The sequence below is a fragment of the Microcaecilia unicolor genome, chromosome 4, assembly GCF_901765095.1.
Source record: "Microcaecilia unicolor chromosome 4, aMicUni1.1, whole genome shotgun sequence".
In the NCBI taxonomy this organism is placed as follows: domain Eukaryota; kingdom Metazoa; phylum Chordata; class Amphibia; order Gymnophiona; family Siphonopidae; genus Microcaecilia; species Microcaecilia unicolor.
This window is the reverse complement of record NC_044034.1, coordinates 18,870,316-18,897,985: the sequence shown is the minus strand read 5'-3', so window position 1 is coordinate 18,897,985 and position 27,670 is coordinate 18,870,316. Positions and strand designations below refer to the sequence as shown.

The 27,670-nt window shown below is 46.0% G+C and overlaps 1 protein-coding gene across 3 annotated transcripts in view; it reads left to right on the top strand.

Annotated features, from left to right (window-relative positions):
* The window catches only part of CHRDL2 (chordin like 2), an 80,440-nt gene that overhangs the window by 1,225 nt on the left and 51,545 nt on the right, over positions 1 to 27,670 (top strand). For 2 of the 3 annotated variants that reach the window (XM_030199319.1, XM_030199321.1), the window contains exons 2-3: positions 8,028 to 8,140; positions 25,806 to 25,902. In XM_030199319.1, the coding sequence (XP_030055179.1) occupies positions 8,028 to 8,140; positions 25,806 to 25,902 (210 nt within the window). The remainder of the gene's footprint in view (positions 1 to 8,027; positions 8,141 to 25,805; positions 25,903 to 27,670) is intronic. The other variant, XM_030199320.1, reaches the window with a different exon arrangement.

The window sequence follows — 27,670 nt, the reverse complement described above, 5'->3', positions numbered from 1 at the left end:
CAAGCCTAACCCAAATGAACCATCCAACTCTTGTACCCACTCCACAACACTAGTATTACCAAACACCAATCCTTCCCCACATCTCTTACTATTGTCCTACTCTATGTAACAATGTCATCTCTGATACTTTGTCTCTTACATTGTATTAACTCTGTGATACTTTGTACCACACCCTATGTAATTATGTCATCTCTGATACTTTGTTCCATACTTTGTATTAATTCTGTGTTACTTTGTACAATACCATGTAAGCCGCACTGAACCTGCTATCAAGCGGGAAAGAGCGGGGTATAAATGCTACAAATAAATAAATAAATAAACAATCTGGGCCCCCAGGCACTAGGGGTCAGATCCTCTTCTCAAAATCTGCTACTTACACCATCCTTTTGAGAAATTAGGCACAAACTCACTAGGAAAACATTCTTCTCAGTTCAAGGTCCAGAACACTGGAACAAACTTCCACAGTCACTTTGTAATCACACAACACTCTCAATTACTGGTGTCGCCATCTAATTACCGCTAAGCATCTTTGGTTTCATGCCTTCCATACAGGATTCCTTTGTGTTTATCCCACGCATTGTCTGCTACAATTGACTCATGGTCCCCAAGTTTTAATGAAAGAGCTCAGGCTCTACACACCAATTCTGCCTTGACATAGATGCTGTGACTGGTTGCAGGGGGCCTGGCTATAGTGGGGTGGGTCCTTCAGTGATCACCCCACCTTTCAAGGGTGGCCTAGCATTTGAGTACCGGCACCTTTTTTGCTAGAAAAAAAACGCACTGCCCCCGTCTCTCCTTTCCTCCGGGGTATACACGTTCTGATCCTCATACGTCTTGTGACACAGACTCCACAGCATTTTCGTAGCTCACCTCGAACTGCTACTGAAATGTTGAGCTTAATCCAAGGGGCTGTTCAGATATAAGCAAGCAGGCAGGATTCCAAGCTCAATGGCTTGGACTTCACCTGGGCATAGGGTTGTGAGAAGTCCGTGATATGCATCGTCATAGTGTTTGTGATATAGACGTGCAGGAATGCTCAATTTTTTGTTTTGGGGGTGGGGGCGGGGGTTAGACATTTTTTTGTCAGAGAAGCAATTGCTCCTGCCCTATGGAAGTCCCTGCCCCAATATCTCAGATTAGAGAAGTCATATCATATATATCTTTTAGGGGTGCCCTGAAAACTCACTATTTCAGACAGCTTTTGAGAATTATTGAACAATTGGACCAGCAATTTGGGGAACTCAAGTCTAGACAGCACTTGAGGAATGTTGTATGAATGATTTAATCACTAAGGGGTCCTTTCAGAAAGGTATGCTGAAAAATGGCCTGCGGTAGTGTAGGCGCGGGTTTTGGGCACGTGCTGCTACATTTTTTCAGCGTGCCTGTAAAAAATGCCTTTTTAAAAGCAACGAAACAGTGTGACAAGGCGGTGGCCATAGCTAGAAGGTTGATAGACTGTATAGAGAGAGGTGTGACCAGCAGAAGAAAGGAGGTGTTGATGCCCCTGTATAAGTCGTTGGTGAGGCCCCACCTGGAGTATTGTGTTCAGTTTTGGAGGCCGTATCTTGTTAAGGATGTAAAAAGAATTGAAGCGGTGCAAAGAAAAGCTACGAGGATGGTATGGGATTTGTGTTACAAGACGTATGAAGAGAGACTTGCTGACCTGAACATGTATACCCTGGAGGAAAGGAGGAACAGGGGTGATATGATACAGACGTTAAAATATTTGAAAGGTATTAATCCGCAAACGAACCTTTTCCGGATATGGGAAGGCGGCAGAACTAGAGGGCATGAAATGAGATTGAAGGGGGGCAGACTCAAAAAAAAAAGTCAGGAAGTATTTTTTCACGAAGAGAGTGGTGGATGCTTGGACTGCCCTCCCACAGGAGGTGGTGGAGAGGAAAACGGTAACGGAATTCAAACATGCGTGGGATAAACATAAAGGAATCCTGCTCAGAAGGAAAGGATCCCCAGAAGCTTAGCCAGTGGTTGGAGGCTGGGCTGGTGGTTGGAAGGCGGGGCTAGTGCTGGGCAGACTTCTATGGTCTGTGCCCTGAAAATGGCGGGTACAAATCAAGGTAAGGTATACACAAAAAGTAGCACATATGAGTTTATCTTGTTGGGCAGACTGGATGGACCGTGCAGGTCTTTTTCTGCCGATATCTACTATGTTACTATGTAAAATGAAAATTGCCACGCGTCCATTTTTGCTCTGAGACCTTACCACCAGACATTGACCTAGTGGTATAGACTCACGCGGTAACCGGGCGGTAATGACCTATGTGTGCTAAATGCCGGTTGGCGCACATCCAAAAATAAAAATTTTTTCAGACGTGCGTGTCGCAAGCGCACCAGAAATGAAATTACCTCAAGAGCCACGCGGTAGCCTTGCGGTAACTCCATTTTGACACGTGTTGGGCGCACGTAGACACATACATGGCTTAGTAAAAGGGGCCCTTTGTGTGGAATGATTTTATTACATTGGCTAACATTTCTTGTATGTATGTGTCTTTCCTATCAATTTTTACGGCGTTCTAAATCTTAATATTTTATTGAGTTTATTTAGTTTAATTTCTTTTATTGATTTTCAATACAAATACAATCAAGAGCTCACAACATAACAAGTAACATTTTACAAAGTAAGGCAATACCGGAGCTCACATGTAAGAAGTAACTATCCATATCTAGGTTTACAATTAAATTAAGAAAAGAGATAGGCAGAAAATAGAAAAAGGAGGGAAAGGTGGGGGCTGGAGGGTACAGATCAAAATATAAAACATGCATAGGCCATAAAATACATCTAATTGAGTGCTTATCGCTGTACAGTGCCGAAATATCATACAAGTGGTAGCCATTTCTCCCTATATGCAGCAAAGCGAGAAGATGTCTTTGCAAGGTGTGATTCGTATTTGTAGATTTGGAGCATAGTGTCCCACTGCAGCTCCTTGTGACTCTGGGCAAGTCACTCAACCCTCCATTGCCCCAAGTATAAATAAGTACCTGTATGTACTATGTAAACCGCTTTGAATGTAGTTGCAAAAACCACAGAAAGGCAGTATATCAAGTCCCATTTCCCTTTCCCTATTTGAGATTCTACATGGAATGTTGCTACTATTGGAGATTCTAGATGGAATGTTGCTACTATTTGAGATTCTACATGGAATGTTGCTAGTGGAGGAGTAGCCTAGTGGTTAGTGCAGTGGACGTTGATCCTGGGGAACTGGGTTCAATTCCCACTGCAGCTCCTTGTAACCTTGGGCAAGTCACTTAACCCTCCATTGCCCCAGGTACCAAAACATAGATTTTGAGTCCTTTAGGGACAGAGAAAGTACCTGCATATAATGTGTACAGCTGGGCATACATCTAATGATTAGTAGTAGCAAGCTGTGAAATTGGCACAAACTGGGCCATTTTTTTTTTTTTTTTACTGTGGTAGGAAAAGAGTCTTTTTAAAAAAATGGGGCTCATGTGTTAAGATTAAAATTAGTGCTTGGCTATTTACTGCCACCTATTTAGAAGGTGGTAAGGGCTCACACACTACTTGTACGGTAATCGGCCAATGAGCGGTAAGGTGGCTGAGCTGCCGATTACCTGCCAGGAATGTCCCCCATGGTAGAAAAAAGAAAATTATTTTCTACTGTGGAAAACTACACACCTATCTGCAGAGAAGGGCGATGAAATGACAAAGGGGATGGGACGACTTCCCTATGAGGAAAGGCTAAAGCGGCTAGGTCTCTTCAGCTTGGAGAAAAGACGGCTGAGGGGAGATATGATAGAGGTCTATAAAATAACTAGGGGGCATGCGATGAAGCTACAATGTAGTAAATTTAAAATGAATCAGAGAAAATGTTTCTTCACTCAACATCTGGAATTCGTTGCCAGAGAATGTGGTAAAGGCGGTTAGCTTAGCAGAGTTTAAAAAAGGTTTGGACGGCTTCCTAAAGGAAAAGTCCATAGACCATTATTAAATGAACTTGGGGAAAATCCACTATGTCTGGGATAAGCAGTATAAAATGTTTTGTACATTTTGGGGATCTTGCCGGATATTTGTGACCTGGATTGGGCACTGTTTGGAAACAGGATGCTGGGCTCGATGGACCTTTGGTCTTTCCCAGTATGGCAATACTTATGTACTTATGTACTACCGCTGGGTGCCCACGCTACCCTGGCGGTAGGGTCGATTTGCCATGCCACTCGCACGGTAGGCCTACTGCAGCTTAGTAAAAGGGCCCTATAGAGCAGAAGCTAGCTGAAAATCATTCTAGTTAGCCTGGACTGAGATTTTAAGGAGAATGTTATAAATACACCATTCAAAACACCACAGATTATTGTCTTTGGCTGGTCTCTGCAGTGTTTAACAACAGAAAGCTAAGTGAAATCACTTGGCTGTTGTAAGCATGGTGGCACTGAGGGTGATGACAGATGAAGGACTAGAAAAGGCAATTCATGGACTGATCAAGACATTTGTCATAGTCTTCAATGCAAAGGTGTAGTGGAAACTTCCAGTTTGACTGCCTCGTCTGTTTATGTTAATATTCATCACTCAGTAAATGATATCTGAACCATACTTGGCTCTTCTGGGCTACTTCATACATTCTGAAACACCCCATTCAGAATGTAGTTACTGTTCTGCTGGAGATCAGGAGTCCCAAGGGAGGGGTGGGGGGGGGGGGGGGGAGGCAATACAGAGACCATTTGAAATCATGTATTTTTTTTTTTTTGTTACATTTGTGCCCCGCGCTTTTGCATTAACCTGGCAACTATGGAATTGTCAGATGATAGATCGTCTAAAAATGGAGTGCTATTCCATACAAGACATTTCTTCTGAGAGGGACATTTGATTTCAATGGACTTGGGAGCAATTTTGGGACACTTTGCAGCCTGCTGCTCGCAGGAGATTTCTTAATCAAACGTAACTCACTGACATTTCAACCTTAGACACGTACCTAGCATTGAGGACCATTTCACATCAAGGGGTTATGGTGGTGGGGGGGGGGGGGGGGAGGTTGTGCTATTTGAAAGAAGCTAACCCGCTGGAATTGTTGTCTTTTCTTAGTGTCTACACTGGCGTTTTTTTGTAGACAGTTATATTGGTTTACTTTTATTGTGAATTGGTTTTGTTTTTGTTACATTTGTACCCCGCGCTTTCCCACTCATAGCAGGCTCAATGCGGCTTACATGGGGCAATGGAGGGTTAAGTGACTTGCCCAGAGTCACAAGGAGCTGCCTGTGCCTGAAGTGGGAATCAAACTCAGTTCCTCAGTTCCCCAGGACCAAAGTCCACCACCCTAACCACTAGGCCACTCCTCCACTGTTGCTACTATTTGAGATTCTACATGGAATGTTGCTATTCCACTAGCAACATTCCATGATTCCATGTAGAAGTCGGCCCTTGCAGATCACCAATGTGGCTGCACAGGCTTCTGCTTCTGTGAGTCTGAGGACGTCAGACTCACAGAAACAGAAGCCTGCGCAGCCTTCTACATGGAACGCAGCCTTCTACATGGAATGTTGCTAGTGGAATAGTAACATTCCATGTAGAATCTCCAATAGTAGCAACATTCCATGTAGAATCTCCAATAGTATCTATTTTATTTTTGTTACATTTGTACCCTGCGCTTTCCCACTCATGGCAGGCTCAATGCGGCTTACATGGGGCAATGGAGGGTTAAGTGACTTGCCCAGAGTCACAAGGAGCTGCCTGTGCCTGAAGTGGGAATCAAACTCAGTTCCACAGTTCCCCAGGACCAAAGTCCACCACCCTAACCACTAGGCCACTCCTCCACTCAAATGAACATGATTTAAACGTAACCTGGAAACTATCCCTGTCTTCCGACTCATATCGTGAAGAGTTAAAGAGCAAAGTGCGGACCTGGATCCGATTACAGTCAACAGCATGGAAAGGGAAGGATGATGGTTGCCTAGAATACTCTTCCTGGTAGAGGTGGTTGGGAGGAAAACAGTGACAGAATTCAAAAAGGCGTGGGGTAAACACAGGGGATCCCTATCTAGGAATAGGATGGGATCAAAGGAAAACAAGTGACGTAGGAGGGTGTATCCTGCATGGAGCGACAGGTACAATCCTAAACAAAGGCATAGAGGAGGTATCCTGCATGTCCATACAGAGTGGTAGGTCCGACTGTGGTCACCTTGCTGGGAAGACTAGATGGATCAAGTTGGTCTTTAATTGTCATCTGTTACTATCCAGCTCATTTTCGAAAAAGAAGGGCGCCCATCTTCCGACACAAATCGGGAGATGGGCGGCCTTCTCTCAGGGCCGCCCAAATTGGCATAATCGAAAGCTGATTTTGGCTGGCCTCAACTGCTTTCTGTCGCAGGGATAGCAAAACTTCAAGGGGGTGTGTCGGCAGTGTACCGAAGGCGGGACGGGGCATGGTTAACAGATGGCCGTCCTCGTCCGATAATGGAAAAAAGAAGGGTGGCCCTGACGAGCATTTGGCCGACTTTACTTGGTCCCTTTTTGTTCACGACCAAGCCTTGAAAAGGTGCCCGAACTGACCAGATGACCACCGGAGGGAATCGGGGATCACCTCCCCTTACTCCCCCAGTGGTCTCCAACCCCCTCCCACCCCAAAAAAATTAAAAAAATTTTTTTTTGCCAGCCTCTATGCCAGCCTCAAATGTCATACCCAGCTCATCACAGCACTATGCAGGTCCCTGGAGCAGTTTTTAGTGGGTACTGCTGTGCACTTCAGGCAGGCAGGCAGGCAGGCAGACCCAGACCCATCCACTTGTGGTGGTAAATGTGAGCCCTCCAAAACCCACCCAAAACCCACTGTACCCACATCTAGGTGCCCCCCGTTACCCTTTAAGGGCTATGGTAGTGTTGTACAGTTGTGGGGAGTGGGGTTTGGGGGGCTCAGCACACAAGGTAAGGGAGCTATGCACCTGGGAGCAATTTGTGAAGTCCACTGCAGTGCTCCCTAGGGTGCCCGGTTGGTGTCCTGGCATGTGAGGGGGACCAGTGCACTACAAATGCAGGCTCCTCCCACGACCAAATGGCTTGGATTTGGCCGGTTTTGAGATGGCCGTCCTTAGTTTCCATTATCGGTGAAAACCAATGGCAGCCATCTCTAAGGTCAACCCAAATGTTGAGATTTGGCTGTCCCCGACCGTATTATGGAAACGAAAGATGGCCGCCCGTCTTGTTTTGATAATACGGTCAGTGACGCCGCTTTACGGGGCCGTCTTTAGAGATGGGCGCCCTTATAGATGGGCGCCCCTGTTTGATTATGCCCCTGTATGTCACTATGGGGCCCTTTTACCAAGCTGTGGGGAAAAGGGCCCTGTGCTAGCAGCAGGGCCGTTTTTCCCTTGCGCCAGGGTCCTTTTTACTGCAGCGGGTAAAAAGACCCCAGGCACACATGGCCATGCGGTAAGAGAACTCTTCCTGCATGGCCTTGTGACAGGGAGCCCTTACCGCCACCCATTGAGGTGGCGATAAAGGCTCCCACGCTAACCCGGCAGTAACTGGGCAGTGCATGGCGACGCCCGATTCCTGCCGGGTTACTGCCGTGCAAGCCATTTCCAGGGGGTTTCTTTTTCCCCTGGAAACGGCACACGCTTGGGGCGGGACTGCTCCTGGCGGCCGTGTTGCGTCGGCAGTAGTCCCGAAAGAGCGAACGGTAAGCTCACGTTGGTCTTACCGCCACTCTTTAAAAAGGGCCCTTATGTAAGATTAATGAAGACATTGAACGTGTCCAGTCCAGAGCCACCAAGGGTGAGGGGTAATACAACGCTCGTGGGTATATTATCTAAATAGTGAGCTCTGGCACAAGCTTTGGGCCGTATCCAGCAGTGCTGTGGGTCCCAGTGGAGGCTGTATCGAGAAGTGGGTAGGCGTTCAAATCAAGAGTGAAATTCTTAAGCTGGTCCTCCAGGGTGAGATCTCTGTTGCTGGCAGGTCACACGTGTACAATTTAGCTATTTAAAAATCATTTTGAGGTTCAATAGGGCAGTTTTATTTATTCTGCTATTGTTGAAATTTGCACTTCTTTAATATACAGGTCCAGATATGTTCTGTATCTTTCACGGCAAGAGGTACAGCCTGGGAGAGAGCTGGCACCCTTACCTGGAACCGTACGGGGTCATGTACTGCCTGCGATGCCTCTGCTCTCAGGTATGGCTTCCAAGGCTTAGACTCATTGTAGCTTTCTCCCTCTCTCTACTTCCCTGTACAGCTCTCATTAGATTATGTGTGGCATCCAGATTTGCTTTTATTTTACATTGCTTAGCCAATATCGAGACGAGGACTTGGGACATATGGAGGGGCATTTTCGATATGACGTCTAAGTCCCACTTTGCATGTTTTGCTCAAAACGCCCAACATTCAAGCGGGGAATATAGCCATTTTCAAAACTGAAAAACGTCTATCTTTTATTTTCGAAAACGGCTATTTGCTAGTTGTTTTTGTGCCCTGTGCATTTATCTTTTCGTCCATTTTTGAAATAAATAAATAAATGTCCAAGTGAAAAATGCACAAAATCAAGCCATTGGGATGTAGCAGGAGCCAGCATTTTTAGTAGACTGGTTCCCCAGACATCCCAGGAGAGCAGTGGGGCACCCTAGGGGGTACTGCAGTGTTCCCAGGTAAACATCTCACCATCGTTCCATTATCTTGTCTGCTGAGCACCCCAAAACCTACTACCCCCAACTGTACATCACTACAATAGTGCAAAATATCACAAACAGTGGAGGTGTGATGATTCCTACGTGAAGTAGTCAAGACAAAGGGGAAGGGAGTAGGACAAGTAGGCTCTATCCAAACACGAGCAGCTGTGTCGAGTCAATTGATTGTTCCTCAATAAAGATTTGGAAATATATACGTCTCCCTCGTGTTTGGATAGAACCTACCTGTCCTACTCCCTTCCCCTTTGTCTTCACCACTACAATAGCCCTTATGGGTGAAGTGGGCACCTATATGTGAGTACAGTAGGGTTTGAGTGGGTTTTGGAGGGCTCACGGTTTCCATCACAAGTGTACCAGGTAGGGGGAGGTATGGGCCTGGGTCCATCTGTCTGCAGTGCACTGCACCCACCACTACACAACTCCAGGGACTTGCATGCTGCTCTAATGGACCTGAGATTACATCTGAGGCTGGCATAGAGGCTGGGGGAGGGGGGGTCAGTGACCACCGGGGGAGTAAGAACAGCTCATTCCTCCAGTGGTCATTTAGGGCACCTTTTTGTGCCTTATTTGTTATAAAAACAGGTCTGTTTCAAAACGTTCTAGTTTTAGTCCTGGATGGTTTTGATCCATTATGGCTGAAAAAGGTCCAAATGTTAGGAGAACCCAGATCCCACCCTTAACACACCCTTGACATGCCCCTTTGTGATTTGAACGCACGTCTGATGGACTTCACAGAAAAAATGCGCTTATCTTATGCAGTTAAGGACTAAATACTGGCATTTAACTGCATAGGTGCTGACTCCGTCCTTGGAACGTCCACAAGTTAGCCGGTTTTGTCTTAGATGCTAACTGCGAATATTCATTGGTACTAACCGGTTAAGAGGCTCATTTTCAAAACAGAAAAACTTCCAAAAGGTGGCACAAAGAGGCAGATGGATGGTTTCTTTGCCCAAAACGTCCAAATTGCTGTTTTGGAAACCCAGTTGTAAGACGTTTTTCTATGCAGTTCATCTACAGTACATCCCAATCACAAGGGGGCATGTTGGGGGCGGGATTTTCTGCCATATTGGAACAAAGCAAAAGCGTCCAGGGTAAAAGTTAAGAAGTTTTGGTCTAGACCTGTTTCAATCACAAATAAGTGAACAGAAGGTGCCTTAAATGACCAGATGACCACTGGATGGATTAAGGCATGACCCCCCCCCCCCCCCACTTACTCCCCTAATTGTCACTGACCCCCTCCTATCCCCAAAAGATGTGAAAGAAACAGTGTATACCAGCCTCTATGACAGCTTCAGATGTTATGGCCAGTCCTATTCCCTTATCTCTTATTTGTCATGTTTGTCTGTCCTAATTAGATTGTAAGCTCTGTCGAGCAAGGACTATTTCTTCATGTTCAAGTGTACAGCGCTGCGTACGTCTAGTAGTGCTATAGAAATGATAAGTAGTAGTAGTAGTCTTTGGTATTCCGGAATCTTGCTACTCTTTGGGATTCTGCACAGAATCTTGCTACTCTTTGGATTCCGGAATCTTGCTACTCTTTGTCCTTACCCCTTTTTTGTCCTGTTTGTCTGTCCTAATTAGACTGTAAGCTCTTTGGAGCAGGGACTGTCTCTTCATGTTCAATTGTACAGCGCTGCGTACATCTAATAGCGCTATAGAAATGATAAGTAGTAGTAGTAGTCTTTGGGATTCCGGAATCTTGCTACTCTTTGGGATTCTGCACAGAATCTTGCTACTGTGGGATTCCGGAATCTTGCTACTCTTTGGGATTCTGCATGGAATCTTGCTACTCTTTGTCCTTATCCCTTATTTGTCCTGTTTGTCTGTCCTAATTAGACTGTAAGCTCTGTCGAGCAGGGACTGTCTCTTCATGTTCAAGTGTACAGCGCTGCGTACATCTAGTAGCGCTTTAGAAATGATAAGTAGTAGTAGTAGTCTTTGGGATTCCGGAATCTTGCTATTATTTGGGTTCCGGAATCTTGCTACTCTTTGGGATTCCAGAATCTTGCTACCCTTTGTCCTTATCCCTTCTTTGTCCTGTTTATCTGTCCTAATTAGATTGTAAGCTCTGTCGCGCAGGGACTGTCTCTTCATGTTCAAGTGTACAGCGCTGCGTACGTCTAGTAGCGCTTTAGAAATGATAAGTAGTAGTAGTAGTAGTAGCAGCAAGAAGGTCCCTGGAGTAGCCTAGTGGTTGGTGCAGTGCACTGTAGAGAAGGGAACGCAGGCCCATAATTCACTGTAACCGTTACACTTGTGGTGGAATGTGCCAGCCCCCTACAAGCCACCCAAACCCATTGTAACCATATATAGGTGACACCTGCGGACATAAGAGCTATTCTAGTAGTGTACGGTTGGATACAGTAGGGTTTGGGTGGGTTTTGGAGGGCTTCCCATACGATATAAGAGGGTAATGGTCAGATGTGTACCTGGGACCTTTTATTTGAAGTCCACTGCAGGGCCCCCTAGGGTGCCCCACCCCTCTGCTGGGATGTCTGTGTGGCAGGTCTACTAAGAATGCTGTGGCTTTCTTCAGGGTGTGGTATAAATACTCATGCCTAAATTCTGGAGAACTCTGGATATTCACCAAATCAAATCCCACAGTCTTTGGTAACCAACAGTAATATAGCAAACTAGAACCAAGACTGAAAACGCTGCTTGACTAACCAGGCTAACAGTATTAGCTCCCTGTGCGCAGTTCTAATGTTAACACTGGCTCTGTGCCACAACCCGGATTCTGTCATATGATGTCTAAAGTGCCTTTGTTTGCCCAGCTAGATGCCTGTACTATTAACAGTGTTTCTTTCAAGTTGGGAGGCGGGACTGGTGGTTTGGAGGCGGGGATAGTGCTGGGCAGTCTTATACGGTCTGTGCCAGAGCCGGTGGTGGGAGGCGGGACTGGTGGTTGGGAGGCGGGGATAGTGCTGGGCAGACTTATACGGTCTGTGCCAGAGCCGGTGGTGGGAGGCGGGGCTGGTGGTTGGGAGGCGGGGATAGTGCTGGGCAGACTTATACGGTCTGTGCCAGAGCCGGTGGTGGGAGGCGGGACTGGTGGTTGGGAGGCGGAGATAGTGCTGGGCAGACTTATACGGTCTGTGTCAGAGCCGGTGGTGGGAGGCGGGGCTGGTGGTTGGGAGGCGGGGATAGTACTGGGCAGACTTATACGGTCTGTGCCCTGAAAAGAACAGGTACAAATCAAGGTAGGGTATACACAAAAACTAGCACATATGAGTTTATCTTGTTGGGCAGACTGGATGGACCATGCAGGTCTTTTTCTGCCGTCATCTACTATGTTACTATGAGGCATATTTTCAAAGCACTTTGGGAGGCTAAGTTCCATAGGTTTCTATGGAACTTTGGGAGGCTAAGTGCTTTGAAAATATGCCTCCATGTATTACAAACGCTTATAACTAGCAATATCTTTTTTATTTTTCCTTCTTTTTCTTCTTATTAAAGAGTGCCCTCAGCAAAAACCACTTTTTTTAGGTCATGTGGTATAGCGTTTCTTTCACTGGGCTTCTCTTTGTTTATATGTGCGCTATTGCCTATCTAAATGGTGCTATTCCTTAAATAAATAAATCGAAACGTGAACGTATCTCTGAACGTTTTTTTTACAACGTTGCAGAATGTCTCCTGGCTTGTCACTTCACTCTCCTCCGCCACTTTCTCTGTCTGATTAATTGGCTTCCCCTGAAAACGCCCGACACCACGGGTTTCAAAAAAGTCTTTCATCAGGGAGTCGGGTTAAAGCCATACTGGAACTTGGTGTGAAGCCATCTTTTCTTCAACAATGGAGAAGTCCACAGAGGCATAGCCAGCCCTCTGATTTTGGGGGGCCCAGAGGTGGACTGAGGGGACAAAATATTCCCTCTCCTCCCCTGGTGCGTTAAAAGTAATACCTTTTCTGGAGGAGATGCCGAAGCTCCGCCAGTCAAAAAAATTCCCTGCTGAGCCATTCCCTTCCTCCTTACGCTGCTGCAGTGACCCGGAACCGCTACAGGTGCCTCTAGCGTTTGCGCTCGCTAAAAACACTAGCGCACCTTCAGCGGCGAACCAAGGGCGGGGCGGTGGGGGTGGTCCGCCCCGGGTGCACGCTACTGGGGGGGGGGGGGGGTGCCGCGCGCCTGTCGGCTCCGCTGGTTCCCTGCTCCCTCTGCCCCGGAACAGGTTACTTCCGGGGCAGGGAGCAGGGAGCCAAGAGCCGCGCAGCTGCTCCCCGCAGGTAAAGATGCACCCGGGGGGAGGGGGGCTGATGTGCCGGGGGAGGTGTCATTTCGCCGGGAGGGTCATGCTGCACCCGGGGGGGGGGGGGGGGGTGCACATCGGCGATCCGCCCCTGGTGGCAGCCGACCTAGGATCGTCACTGCACACCTTATTAAACAGAGACCTACGTATTTAATAATTGTAACTGCATTGGAATTAGAGATACCCAAAATAGTTTAATGCATATTCATTAGGGATATCCTGAAAATTTGCTCCATTTGTGGCCCGTACGGACTGGCAGTGAAGACCACGTGTCTGAAATATCACTTGTTCTGTCCTGCAATAGGTTCACTATATATGCAATGTAATGGAAATTCAGGGCCCCTTCTAGCAAGCTGCGGCAAAAGGGGGCCTGCGCCGGCATCGGCGTGTGTTTTTCACGCGCGCCGAGGCCCCCTTTTACCGCAGCGGGTAAAAGGGAAATGTCTCTTCCCTGCAGGAAATGGCCGTGCGGCAAGTAAAGCACTTGCCGGGTGGCCATTTCGGAGGGGGGGATCTTTAACCGTCAGCCATTGAGGTGGCGGTAAGCGCTCCCGCGCTAACCCGGCTGTAACCGAGCAGCGCGTGGCACTGCCTGATTACCGCCGGATATGATGGTGCGCTAGGGGTGAGAAGTACCGCTGGGCTGCTGCAGTAGCCCGGCTGTACTTCCTGTTAACCGCCGCTTAGTAAAAGGGCCCTCAATTAGGCATGTGTGTGGGAAAATATGGCTTTTTGGGGGAGAGGGGTCGTTTCATTTTTTTTGTTTCCTTTTCACTTGGATTAATATTAGCATGGGCTAGTGATAGTGTTTGCCAAATGAGTACAAATGGAACAAAACAGCGGGTGCTGAAATGGAAAATAAATGAATAAAGTGAGAAAGCACTTTCTTAAAATGAATTTGCAGTAAGCCTTTTTCCTAGTAGTGAATCGAGCGCTCAGTATTTCTACCAAACATGACCAAGAGGAGACGGACTCAGTAAATGCTTATTGCGCTCTGTTCACATTTAACAGTGGAATTAATTGAAGAATAATGAAATAACTAGTAAAAAAGGCCCGTTTCTGACACAATTGAAACGGGCGCTAGCAAGGCTTTCCTCAGAGTGTGTATGTTTGAGAGAGTGTGTGTGAGAGTGACTGTGTGTGTGAGAGAGAGTGAATGTGCGAGTGTGTGTGACAGAGAGAGAGAGTGGGTGCAAGTGAGTCTGTGTGAGCATGAGAGTGTGTGCCAGGGCCCCCCTCCCTCCCAGTTCCAGGATCCCCCCTCCCTCCTGCCCTCTGAGTTCCAGGGTCGTCCCCCCCCTCCCTCCCTCCGAGTTCCAGGGTTGTTGTCCCCCTCCCTCCCTCCGAGTTCCAGGGTCGTCCCCTCCCTGCCTCTGAGTTCCAGGGTTGTCCCCTCCCTGCCTCCCTCCGAGTTTCAGGGTCCCCTCCCTCCCCTGCATTATGCTCTCTCCCCTGCATTCATCCATATGCAAGCAACGTCCTCTGTGCCCTGCCCCCTCCATCCATCCATCCACGTGCAGCATCTCTCCCCTGCCCCCTCCACCTCCCTCCGAGTTCCAGGCCCCCCTCCCTCCCTCCCCCCTCCGAGTTCCAGTGTCCCCCTCCCATTTCCAGGGTCCCCCCTCCCTATATCCCTCCGTCCCTCCCTCCCAGATCTAGGGTCCCATGGAACTGGGAGGGAGGGGGGACGGAGAACGTTGGAGGAGTGATGTCAGCAGGTGGTTACAATCCCAGTGAGACACATTGGAATGTTGGCGGAGCAAATTATTATATTAGAAGTTGACATATAAGAGAGATGCCTGCTTCCACGTGGTCAGTATTGCCCAGAACAGAATAGGATTTGATGTACACCACGTCCGGAAAAAAAGTGAGCCCCCTAAACATTTTGCAATAACAACCACAAACTTGCAGCAAATTAGTTAAAATGTTACGTGACGTGACATCTGTTTGCGCCCACAGATGCCAAATTACATAGGAATCCCTCATCCATTTACGAGATTTTTTTAATTTGTACAAACTGCTGACACAAAGCTGTTTCCAGTTAGATTTATAGCACCCACCTCCTCATCGGTAAAATCTGTATAGAATTTTTTATGAACATTTTTAGAAAATAATTTGCAATAGTAGTCAAAAAAGCTGACACGCTTATATGTACAAAATGAGACGATCACGATTACCAGTTGGCTCATGTATATACATAGTCCAAGAAGGATTTTGATTTTAGTAGTAAGAAGAAAGTAGCTTTTGAAGGATCCTCAGGTGATTCGGATGAAGGACTGAATGATACCAATGATTCTGTAGAGGAGAGACCCGCTAATGCAAGTCAAGGAACAAGGGTTGATAAAAGAAGTAAGATTAAGACCCCCAAAATTCGGCAACTTACGGGGCACCCAGTAGGAGTCTGCACTCGTACCAATCAATGGAAACAATAGTGAACATATCTAAGACTGTGGTAACATCTAGTCAGATTCAAGTTTTGGATCTGGGTTTAAGTTTTGTACCAGCTGTGTGTTATTGTCCATTCACTTTAAGCGTAGCCTTTTTCAAGTTTCTGAGAAAATTACAACTGAAGGTTTATTTTTTTACATCATCCATCTCCTCCTGATATCTCTACATGTAGATCTTAATCATGGTGGTGTCCACCTGGAGCAATGGACCCTATACTATTGACATTTAGGAATAGGGTTCTGAAGGATTTAGTGCAAGTGGAATGCAATAGAGCTTTTCCCAAGGATCGTTGGAATATGACTAAAGAACAATTTAATGCTCTACAAGAATTAAAGAATTCCACAGATCTCATTGTTATGAGAGCTGATAAGGGGGGGAAGGCATTAGGGTAGTCCACCATAGAGACCAGTATCAACAGGAAGCCCTTCATCAACTGGCTGATTCGACAGTATATCAAGAAGTGGAAGTAACATAGTAACATAGTAGATGACGGCAGAAAAAGACCTGCACCGTCCATCCAGTCTGCCGAACAAGACAACTTATGTGTGCTACTTTTTTTGATTTGTACCTGTGCTCTTCAGGGCACAGACCGTATAAGTCTGCCCAGCACTATCCCTGTCTCCCACCACCGGCTCTGGCACAGACCGTATAAGTCTGCCCAGCACTATCCCCGCCTCCCAACCAGCAGCCCCGCCTCCCAACCACCGGCTCTGGCACAGACCGTATAAGTCTGCCCAGCACTATCCCCGCCTCCCACCACCGGCTCTGGCACAGACCGTATAAGTCTGCCCAGCACTATCCCCGCCTCCCACCACCGGCTCTGGCACAGACCGTATAAGTCTGCCCAGCACTATCCCTGCCTCCCACCACCGGCTCTGGCACAGACCGTATAAGTCTGCCCAGCACTATCCCCGCCTCCCAACCTCCAGCCCTGCCTCCCACTACCGGCTCTGCTATCCAATCTCGGTTAAGCTCCTGAGGATCCATTCCTTCTGAACAGGATTCCTTTATGTTTAGAAGTAGATCCCACTTGTAGATTGATAACTGCGATTAAAGAAGAGGTTCTTTCAGCACATAAACAGGGGATATTTACCCCTAAGGAGGTAATTTGTGATGTGCTATCTCTCACTGTTACCAATAACCTACCCTTCAATTATGGGCTGCTCATGTCTTTGTCAGTGGGCAAACTTACAAAATCAGCAAGGGATCAAATACTTATTTCCCCCACTGTATATATTGAGCTGAACAATTCAAGTCTGTTATGCTGTGGGTGTGCTATCTTGATGGGTTTTTTTTCCCCATGGGATGATACTTACGAGAACTTACAGACATTCATGGCTTGGCTGAACAGTTTAGGGCCTAACATTACGTTTTCTATGACTGCTAGTCTGGAATAGTTTGAATTTTTGGACCTCTGGATTATTAACAACAAGGGGTTTTAACTACTTCTTCGTATTGTAAACCGGTGGAACGTAATCGCTTGTTATATTTTGGACGTTTTCACCCCTGTTCCCTGAAATACAGTACAATTTTCCAGTAAGCTAATTCCTTTGTCTGAGTTTGCTCTACTTTGGAAGACTACAAAGCACGGGCTGTTCAATTAAAAGAGAGGTTTGCTGCGAGAGGTTAACCAAAGCCAGCTATTAAAAAGGCATATTTGCAGGCAAGATTTACTCACAGAGATCTATAACAGAAATCGGAACACAGGAAGGAAGATTTATTAACTTGTGTCTTGCCATTTTCTACTATTTCCAAACATATAGTTAATATTATGAGACTTCATTGGCACATAGTACAACTTCATATGATTTTTACAGACTTTCCTACAATTGCTTATTCTCATGGCAATATTATAGGTCAGTGATGGTGAACCTTTCAGAGACCGAGTGCCCAAACAGCAACCCAAAATCTAATTATTTATCGCAAAGTGCCATCAGGGCAATTTAACAGGTGGTGCATTCCCCCCTCCCCCTAATCCCCCCTCCCTCTCCCCCCTGTCCCCTCCTCCCCCTTGACTCCCTCCTCCTTGACCCGCTCCCCCTCATCCCCCTCCCCCTCTTCCCCCTCCCTCTCCTGTCCCCTCTCCCTCATCCCCCATCCACCTGCCTTCGAGTTCCAGGCCCCCTCCCTTCAAATTTTAAAAGTCATCTATCTTACCTCATCAGGGTTAGGGTGGCAGCAGCAGTAAAAAGCATGCAGGCTCGGCTCGGTGCTTAGCTCAGTTTTCCCTTCTCTCTCTCAGCTCTGGTCCCGCCCTCATTTCCTGTTTCCGCAAGGGCGGGACCAGAGCTGAGAGAGAGAGAAGGGAAAACTGAACTAAGCACCGAGCCGAGCCTGCATGCTGCCGCCCTAATCCCGACGAGGTAAAATAGATGACTTTTAAAATTCGGAGGGAGGGGGCCTGGAACTCGAAGGGAGGAGGGAACGAACTTCCGGTGGGTGGGGCGGCGGCGCGCGTGCCATAGGTTCGCCATCACTGTTATAGGTGAACACTTGCCCCAGATTCTATGTAGTGTGACTAGAGTTCCGCACCGAAATCTAAGCGCATTCTATAACAACCCGTATAAATTAATTGAACTACCAAACCAATCAGCATCGTTAACAGCACTTAACAAGCGATAATGAGCACTAATTGGCAATAATTAGAATTTACGCGCACAACTCCCTAAACATATTCTGTAACGTCCTAAATGTTAATGTGCGTAGGCAAAAAGGGGTGTGGTTATAGGCGGGAAAATGGGCGATTCATGGGCATTCCAAAATTTACACGCGTTGTTATAGAATATGGCCTTCTGTGCCTAAATTTATGCCACATTTTCGTGGGTATAAACGGATGCGCTTAGTTTTAGGCACTAGAATATCGACTAAGCATATTCTATATACCGTGAGTAAATCTAGGCGCTAGGCGCAACCTCTAGAATATTCTTAGGTGGAAATGTTTTTTAAAGCATCTGTTTTAAATCTACCCCTCTATAGACCCCCGTGGGATCCTTCCACACGGAGGTGTACAGAGGGTCTGTTCTTCTACGATCTTGTGGACCGCCTCCATGAATTCCAGCGACACCCCTTCCCATGGGTATCGCTGCCGGGGAGGCATCAGAAGGCGCAGTTCAAACCTTATTCCCATGACCACAGCTTTCTGTCTCTTTGGATCTAAGTGAATCTTTGGCCATTTATGTTCCCACATTTATTCTATTAAAAATTAACCCCAATTGGTTCAGTGTGGAATCTTACTTGTGTGTGAAATATTTTGTAGAACAAATGACAGGTAAAGAATAAATAGAAATGAAGACAGAAATAGTTTACAGAAATAAAGTATTTATTCTCACCAAAATCAGGTCTTCAATTTGGTACATTCATCAAACAGGTTCTAGGTTTAACTGGACAGAGCTTTGCCGTCGGAGAAGCGTTGGGGAAAACTTCCAAAAATCTGTCTAATTCTCATCTCTTTTATAGGAGCTGGTCTCAATACAAGTCTATGGCAAGACACTTTTTTTTCTTAATCTTGCATAACCTCTGAATCATACTTTACAACCGGTCAGGTGCCCATCTTTCCGTTTTAGCTATTGCAAGTTATTGTGCAATTTCCCTTTTTGTAAACAACTCCCTAGATACGGATATCCAAACATCCAAACATCTTGTGATCTGGGTGCCATCTTATAAAGACAGACTCCGTGTTATGAACCAAACTTCTTATCATTTCTGTCTTTAATTTCAGCATCATGTGTGTTACACTCAATTTGGAAGTTGCACCAGGTTTCATTAGAACTCACCAAGCAGTCCTGCTCTTGCAGGCTCTCTGCTATAAGGCCATCAGCTTGTTATCAGGCCTAGTCAGTGCTTTTCAGCTGTTTAAAGCTATGTAGCTTGGCCCACCACTATTCCAGTGGATAGGTCTTAAGCTAGAACACATATTAACCTGCAGGAAAAGCAAGTCCTTGCTCAGCCAGTCATAGATTTTTAAACCTAGCTGGTATTTTTACAGCCTGAGTCCTAAAATCTGGCCTTCCACCCTTCCGGTGGGCATCCAGTGAGGGCCTCTTGCCGTACTATAATTATACACATCATATATAGAATCTATCCCTTGATGCATCAGAGATATGCTTCTCCACAAGTAGGATTGCCTATAAGTTATAACACCTTCTTTTTCTCATGAATCATGTGGACCCTGTCTGTGGCATCTCTCTATACTATACTTGGTGCCTCTTGGGTTGATAGAATCAGGTGCAAATTCATGTTCTCATTCAACCTGTAACAATAGGAATGTAGTTTACATCATAGTATGTCCTTGCGATAAGGCATACGTGGGGCGCAGTTGTTGACCAATATGTATCCGTCTGACAGAACATAAATCTAGAATTTCAACTCAAAATGAGTAGGTGCCATTAGTACAACACTGATTGGCTAAAAACCATGTACTTTCTGACCTTCGATGGTGGATTATTGATCATTTGTATGAAGGGCGGGAGGGAGATTTTCTGGAAAGACAACTGAATTTCAGAGAACACACAGTGTTGGATTTTCCAACTCCATTCAGTGACACTAGGGGGGGGGGGGTTGAATTTAGAAACAGACTGGATGACTTTATTTTGAATCAGGGACTGTGGGAGGAGCCAATGTCACGTATTAAGGTCAGCATATAGTATTTAGGTAGAATAGACGCTGCCACCATTTTTGCCTGGAGTTTAAGTCCGGTAAAACTGGCATCATAATACAAAAGATATGTGACAAATTTTCTCAGACTTAAGTTTGTTTTATGATTGGGCAGAGTTTTGTGTAACTTTCTTCTCTGCTTGATCTTTTAGGGGGACACTCCTTGAGACAGCTGGGTATAGCGAAACATGCATGCCGGATAAAGAGTCCCCGACCGCCAATGTTTTCCATCTTTAAATGATGGGTCTTCTAAAAGAAGATAAGTAAACGAGAGTTAAATATAAGCTTATAAGCTTTTTTGACTATTATTGCAAATTATTTTCTAAAAATGCTCATAAAAATTCTGTATTGATTTGCCGATGAGGAGGTGGGTGCTATAAATCTCATTGATTACAGCCAACCTAATTGAGTTACACTGCTGAGGCAAACGATATAATATATCTTTGTACTGATATACTCTGGTGGTTCAGAGTGAGAGGTTGAGTTACTCTTCCACTGGATTTTTTAAACACACCTGACTGTGTTTATGACAAATCTGTTTCCGACATAGAAAACAGAGAAAAAATAGAAACACGACGGCAGATAAAGACCATATGGTTCATCCAGTCTGCCCTTCCTCTGTAACCCCTAACTCTTCCTTTTCCTAAGCGATCCCGCATGCTTATCCCATGCCTTCTTAAATTCCGACATAGTCCTCGACTCCACAACTTACTTGCTGACATCATCTGTGATAGCGATGATAAACAAATAAAATGTTGTCAAAAGAAAATCTAGTTTTAATTAAAATGCTCAGAGTTGAAATAATTGGACTAATTGAAATAATATGGCGTTAAAAGATCGGAATTAAACATTCGGACTGTTCATATTGACATTAACTGTATTAGAAACTCGAACCTTTGAGGAGTGTTATTTAAAATTTGACATCTCAATAACCTTAAGGTGGATTTCTACGAAACCAAACAACATGGCTTGAAAAAGATGTCACTTTGTGCATGTAAAATTTTAATTAATTCGGTGAAGGTTTGCGGTTGTTATTGCAAAATGTTTAGGGGGGGGGCTCACTTTTTTCCAGACACAGTGTATTTTGTGTGCGGTCCATGGGCGGAGTCAGCACTTCTCCGGCTACAAGTGCCGCTGTTCAGCAATTAACCTGCCACGATTGTGACTGCATTCCATGCTTGCACTCACCTCGCTTCCGGGTGACCAGGCCCTGTGGCTGCTGTGGACTGTCTTTCTGTTTCCCAGGCATGTTCCAGAGTTCATTCCAGTCCTATTCTGATCTTCCAGCATTCCAGACTTGCTCTGGGGTTCCTTCAGCCAAGCCTCACTTTGCTGCTCTTGCAATCAAGCCGTGCTCAGGTGTTTCTGCTCTGAAGCCTCACTCTTACCTGTGACCTCATCTGTAATTGCCTTTATTAAGCACCTGGGAACTTTCAGGCTTGCCTTTGCAACAGAGGTCTTCAGATGAGTTTTCGTCTGTGTGTGCTTGTTGCAGTTCCTGCCCTGTTTGTCTTCAGCTTCAGTTCCCTTCCAGCTTGTGCCTGCCCTGTTTGTCTTCAATTTCAGTTCCCATTCTGCTTGTGTCTGCCCTGTTTGTTTTCAGCTTTCATTCCAGCCTAGCTTGTTCCAGTATCCTGAATCCGGTTCCAGCCACGCCAAGTCCGTTCCAGCAGCTGGTTCCAGCCAAGCCAAGCCAAGTCCGTTCCAGCATGCGGTTCAATCCAAGCCAAGTCCGTTCCAGCATCCGGTTCCAGCCAAGCCAAGTCCGTTCCATCATCTGGTTCCAGCCAAGCCAAGCCAAGTCTGTTTCTGCATCCGCTTCCAGCCGAGCCAAGCCAAGTCCGTTCTAGCATCCGGTTCCAGCCGAGCCAAGCCAAGTCCGTTCTAGCATCCGGTTCCAGCCGAGCCAAGCCAAGTCAAGTCCGTTCTAGCATCCGGTTCCAGCCAAGCCATGCAAAGCCCGTTCCAGTATCCGGCTCCAGCCAAGCCAAGCCAAGTTTATTCCAGAATTCTGTCCAGCCAAGCCTGTTTGAGAGTCCTGAATCTTGTACCAGGCTGTCGGTGGTTAGCCTCGCTTCTCGTTTGGGTGGTTCACCTGCTGCTGCCGGTTCTCGGCAGTGGCCCAAGGGCTCACTACTCTGGATCATTCCGCACAGTTGTAATATAACCAAAGTTTAGCAGTCAAATCAGACTGCATAAAAGTCAGTCCTATCTTTATGCAGTGTCGCTTATGCAGTAAGGGCCAGATTCTGTATATTGCGCCTAACGTTCCGTGCTAAACTCTAAGTGTATTTCATAAAAGCGTGTGTAACTTAATTGCCATCAGGGCTTTTTTTGAGGGGGTACTTGGTGGTACTGAGTACCGGCACCTTTTTCATTGTCTGTTAAAATTGACCCATGGTCCCCAAGTTTTAATGAAAGAGATCAACCTCTGCACAACAATTCTGCCTTGTCATAGATTCTGTGACTGGTTGCAGGGGGCCTGGCTATTGTGGGGTGGGTCCCTCAGTGATTACCCTACCCCTGAAGGGTGGCCAGGCATTTGAGTACCAGCACCTTTTTTGCTAGAAAAAACGCACTGATTGCCGTAACAAGCTAATCAGCGTTGTGAACAGCACTTAACAAGCAATAATGAGCACTAATTGGCAATCATTAGAATTTACGTGCGCAACTCTCTAAGCGTATCCTGTAATGAACTGCGCCTAAATTCTAAAGTGCGCTGTTCAAAAGGGGCATGGTCAGGGATGGAGAAATGGGCATTTCTTGGGTGTTCCAAAATTTATGCTCATTGTTATAGAATATGGCCCAGTCTGTATAAATCTACACGCAGGGATTTACGCCACATTTTCGTTGGTGTAAATAGATGTGTGTAGTTTTAGGCATTGGGATATCAATTAAGTATTCTATATAATAATTTGCACCTCCAATGTTCCATGTCTGGCTGCCTGGGTTCGTAACATCTCCTGGCTGCCCGGGTTCGTAATATCTCCTGACGTCAGCCAGCCTCCAGCGTTCCATTCCCTCTCGCTGTCCCGCCCTCGCGTCAAGACGTAATGACATCATAGGGTGGAACAGTGAGAGGGAAGGGAACGCATGAGGTGAAATGATGTCAGGAGGGATTTATGAACCGAACGGAAGCCAGCGCCAGCCAGCCAGAGAACGTTCAGGTACAAATTGAGGGGAGGATAAAATTGTGGGACATCAAGGGGAGGGAGGGAGGAAGGGAAGGGTAGAGGAGAATTGATGGACATGGATGGGATGGGAGGAGAGAATCGCGGGACACGGATGGGAGGGCAGGGAAGAGGAGAATTGCTGGACATGGAGGGGAGGGCAGGGGCGAGATTAAAAAAATAAGCTTACATGACAGCCTTCCTAGGGCCCATTTCATTGTTGAGGAAATGACCATGGTTCCACTAGTATTCTATATACTGCGCCTAAATCTTATATGATACAGTTAGGCGGAAATGTTTTCCGAGCGGATTTTCTAGGCGTCATGTATAGAATCTGGCCCTAAGTGCTGAATTCCTCACTTAGGGTTCCTTTTACTAAGGCGCGCCGAAAAATGGTCTGCGCTGGTGTAGGCACATGTATTGGACACAGGCAGGTCCATTTTTCAGCACGCCTGCAAAAAAAGACCTTTTTTTGGGCTGAAAATGGACGTGCGGTAAAATGAAAATTGGTGCGCGTCTATTTTGGGCCTGAGACCTTAACGCCACCCGTTGACTTAGCGGTAAGGTCTCACACGTTAACTGGGCAGTAATCATCAGTGCGCGTACACTGCCGATTACTGCCAATTACTGCTCGGTTAGCACCACACGGTAGTAAATAAAAAATATTTTCTGCTGTGTGTATCAGATGCTCGTAAAAATTAGATTTACCACCCCTGGGGTACATGGTAGCCGGGCGGTAGTTCTATTGTGATGTGCGTTGTACGCGCCTTAGTAAAAGGGTCCCTTAAAAACATAAAAGAGAGCCAACCACATAAACACAGATATTCAGTCCCAGTTCCCAGACGTGGCCCGGCATTGAACATCCAGGGATAACGTCAGCAGCAGCTAAAAAAAAAAAAACACTCACTGCCTCCGGCTGAATATTGACCCCAATGATAAAAGACAATTCAAGATGGATGAATAGTCCTCGTCTCCTCAACAAAATAAATCTCCTTTTTACAGGATTTATGTCACGATACTGTCGCAACGAGTACGTATTAACTATTTATTTATTTTTATTTATTTTATTTATTTATTGCATTTGTATCCCACATTTTCCCACCTATTTGCAGGCTCAATGTGGCTTACATAGTACCGTAACGGCGTTCGCCGATTCCGGTATAAACAGTTACACAGTGATGTTGTGGTAGAACGAGGTTCATGGGGAACAAACGTATTAGGGAATCGTATAGAGGAAGAGTTACGTTATGCCCATTACGTTCTTTGGTTTCGTCGTGTTGCAGGGTTCAGGTATTTAAGTAGGGTCAGTAGGGTATGCCTTTTTGAACAGGTAAGAGTTTAGTGATTTCCGTTTGCTACTTATCTTTAGTGTTTTCAATTGTATGCTTTTATTGTCTTTTTCTTTTTATATTACGTCGGTATTTTTGTCATCTACTTAGTATCTAGGAAGACCATAACTACTTAAATAGTAGTGGAGGAGTGGCCTAGTGGTTAGGGTGGTGGACTTTGGTCCTGAGGAACTGAGTTCAATTCCCGGCACAGGCAGCTCCTTGTGACTCTGGGCAAGTCACTTAATCCTCCATTACCCCATGTAAGCCGCATTGAGCCTGCCATGAGTGGGAAAGCACGGGGTACAAATGTAATAAAAATAAAATAGATACTATTGGAGATTCTGCATGGAATGTTGCTACTATTGGAGATTCTACATGGAATGTTGCTATTCCACTAGCAACATTCCATGTAGAAGGCTGTGCAGGCTTCTGTTTCTGTGAGTCTGACGTCCTGCACGTATGTGCAGGACGTCAGACTCACAGAAGCAGAAGCCTGCGCGGCCACATTGGTGATCTGCAAGGGCTGACTTCTATATGGAATGTTGGTAGTGGAATAGCAACATTCCATGTAGAATCTCAAATAGTAGCAACAGTGGAGGAGTGGCCTAGTGGTTAGAGTGGTGGACTTTGGTACTGGGGAACTGAGTTTGATTCCCACTTCAGGCACAGGCAGCTCCTTGTGACTCTGGGCAAGTCACTTAACCCTTCATTGCCCCATGTAAGCCGCATTGAGCCTGCCATGAGTGGGAAAGCGCAGGGTACAAATGTAACAAAAAAAAAATATACAGTTTACATGTGTGATTTGATTGATTTGCCTCCCAGAAATTCATCAGTGTCATCTCGTCCTTATCTTATTCTGCACTATCCTTCCTGCAGGAATCTAAAGTACAGGTCTATCTACGCTTCTTCCTTTTCGTTCATCAGCCCGCAATCCTGGAATGCTTTGCCGAGACTCCTGAAATAGACAACGGATCACCTAACATTTAAAAAAAATGACAAAAAACTTATTTGTTTAGGAAAGCCTATCCCAAAGTCCACAATACTCTTTAAACCCCTATTTCCGTTTTGTTTGATTACCCGCTTTTTACCTTATGTCTGCTTCCCTTTTGTTGCTCCTGTTTTCCCCTCCGTATTCTCTTATTTAGCTGCTTACGTTATTGTATTGTGTTAATTTTTTTTATAACTATTATATCCTGCTGTATTATGTAATTTTCTTGGAACTTTGTTAGCCACGTTGAGCCCGCAGAAGCTGGGAAAATGTGGGATACAAGTGAACCAAATAAATAAATAAATATCCTTTTCTACCAAGCAGAATGCGAGCGTCAGCTGCCACAGAATAAAGTGTCCACTTTTACACTGCATCAGCACAATGACTGAGCCTCGCCAGTGCTGCCCAAGGTGTGTGGGTAAGTGGATTTACTTTTTCACATGTGCAGGAGAGGTATTGCCTATGGTGTCTATTTTAAGCCTATTGTATTAAAAAAAAAAAAAGAGTAGACGCCTACCAGGGGCGTAGCCAGACTTCGGCGGGAGGGGGGTCCAGAGTCCGAGGTGGGGGGGCATATTTTAGCCCTCCCCCGGCACCGCTGACCCCCCCCCCCCCCCCCGCCATTGCCAACCCCCCCCCCCCACTCCGCCGCCATTGTGGGTATCTTGAAAAACCTGATTGGCTGGGGTGTCTCCAGGACCAGGTTTGGGAACCACTAAGCTGTCCATTTCGGCTCCATTAGATATGTTTTGTCAGCTTGAAGATGTATAATTTTGGATGTAATCTCAGTGTTCATGTGATCTAGGTCCTGGATTGTGGGGGTGGGGTGCGTTTTTTTTTTGTATTGGTCCAGGTCATCTACACAGTCTGAGCCAGTCCTGGGTTGCCTCACCACCACTTCAGATACCTACAGCGTGTTATCAGAGTTACAGGAAAACAGCACGTTAAAATAATTGTATTAACAATACTCACGAATCCCAAGAGATCAAACAGGCTTAGACACAAACAGGTTTATTTCTTGCAAGAAAGAGACAAAAATCCAACATCAGTCCGGAGGTTGTCTGACTCTAACCCCCCCCCCCCCCCCCCCCCCCGCTCTTATAAATCTTTCCCTTAGAATGCCTAGGTGCAGTTCCACAGTGCCTGTGTGCCTGTCATTAACATGTTACAGTTAACATCCTAGTGGCTTAGTGGTTAGGGTGGTGGACTTTGGTCCTGAGGAACTGAGTTTGATTCCCACTTCAGGCACAGGCAGCTCCTTGTGACTCTGGGCAAGTCACTTAACCCTCCATTGCCCCATGTAAGCCGTATTGAGCCTGCCATGAGTGGGAGAGCGCAGGGTACAAATGTAACAAAAATAAAATAGATACTATTGGAGATTCTACATGGAATGTTGCTACTACTGGAGATTCTACATGGAATGTTGCTACTATTGGAGATTCTGCATGGAATGTTGCTACTATTGGAGATTCTGCATGGAATGTTGCTATTCCACTAGCAACATTCCATGTAGAAGGCTGCGCAGGCTTCTGTTTCTGTGAGTCTGATGTCCTGCACATACGTGCAGGACGTCAGACTCACAGAAGCAGAAGCCTGCGCGGCCACATTGGTGATCTGCAAGGGTTGACTTCTACATGGAATGTTGCTAGTGGAATAGCAACATTCCATGTAGAATCTCAGATAGTAGCAACAGTGGAGGAGTGGCCTAGTGGTTAGGGTGGTGGACTTTGGTCCTGAGGAACTGAGTTCAATTCCCACTTCAGGCACAGGCAGCTCCTTGTGACTCTGGGCAAGTCACTTAACCCTCCATTGCCCCATGTAAGCCGCATTGAGCCTGCCAGGAGTGAGAAAGCGCGGGATACAAATGTAACAAAATAAAAATAATGTTACAGTTCTAGACTGTTGGCATATCTAAGAACATTCAGTTCTACTTACAAGGTCAGAGCTGAACTGTTCCTCTTTAGGAATGATTAACCCTATGTTAGCAAAATATTTTCTCTACACAGCAACTGAAATTACTTGGTTTTGCTGTGAATAACATTTCCTTTCCCTCCAGAATGCATGCTTGCTGCTGTCCCACCTATACTCTCTATACAGCTGTAGGATTTTAGCAATAATCATCAAATGGGCAGTGGTGGGCATGTGGGAGGGAAAGTAAGACTAGGGTTATCTTTAGTTTGGTGTGG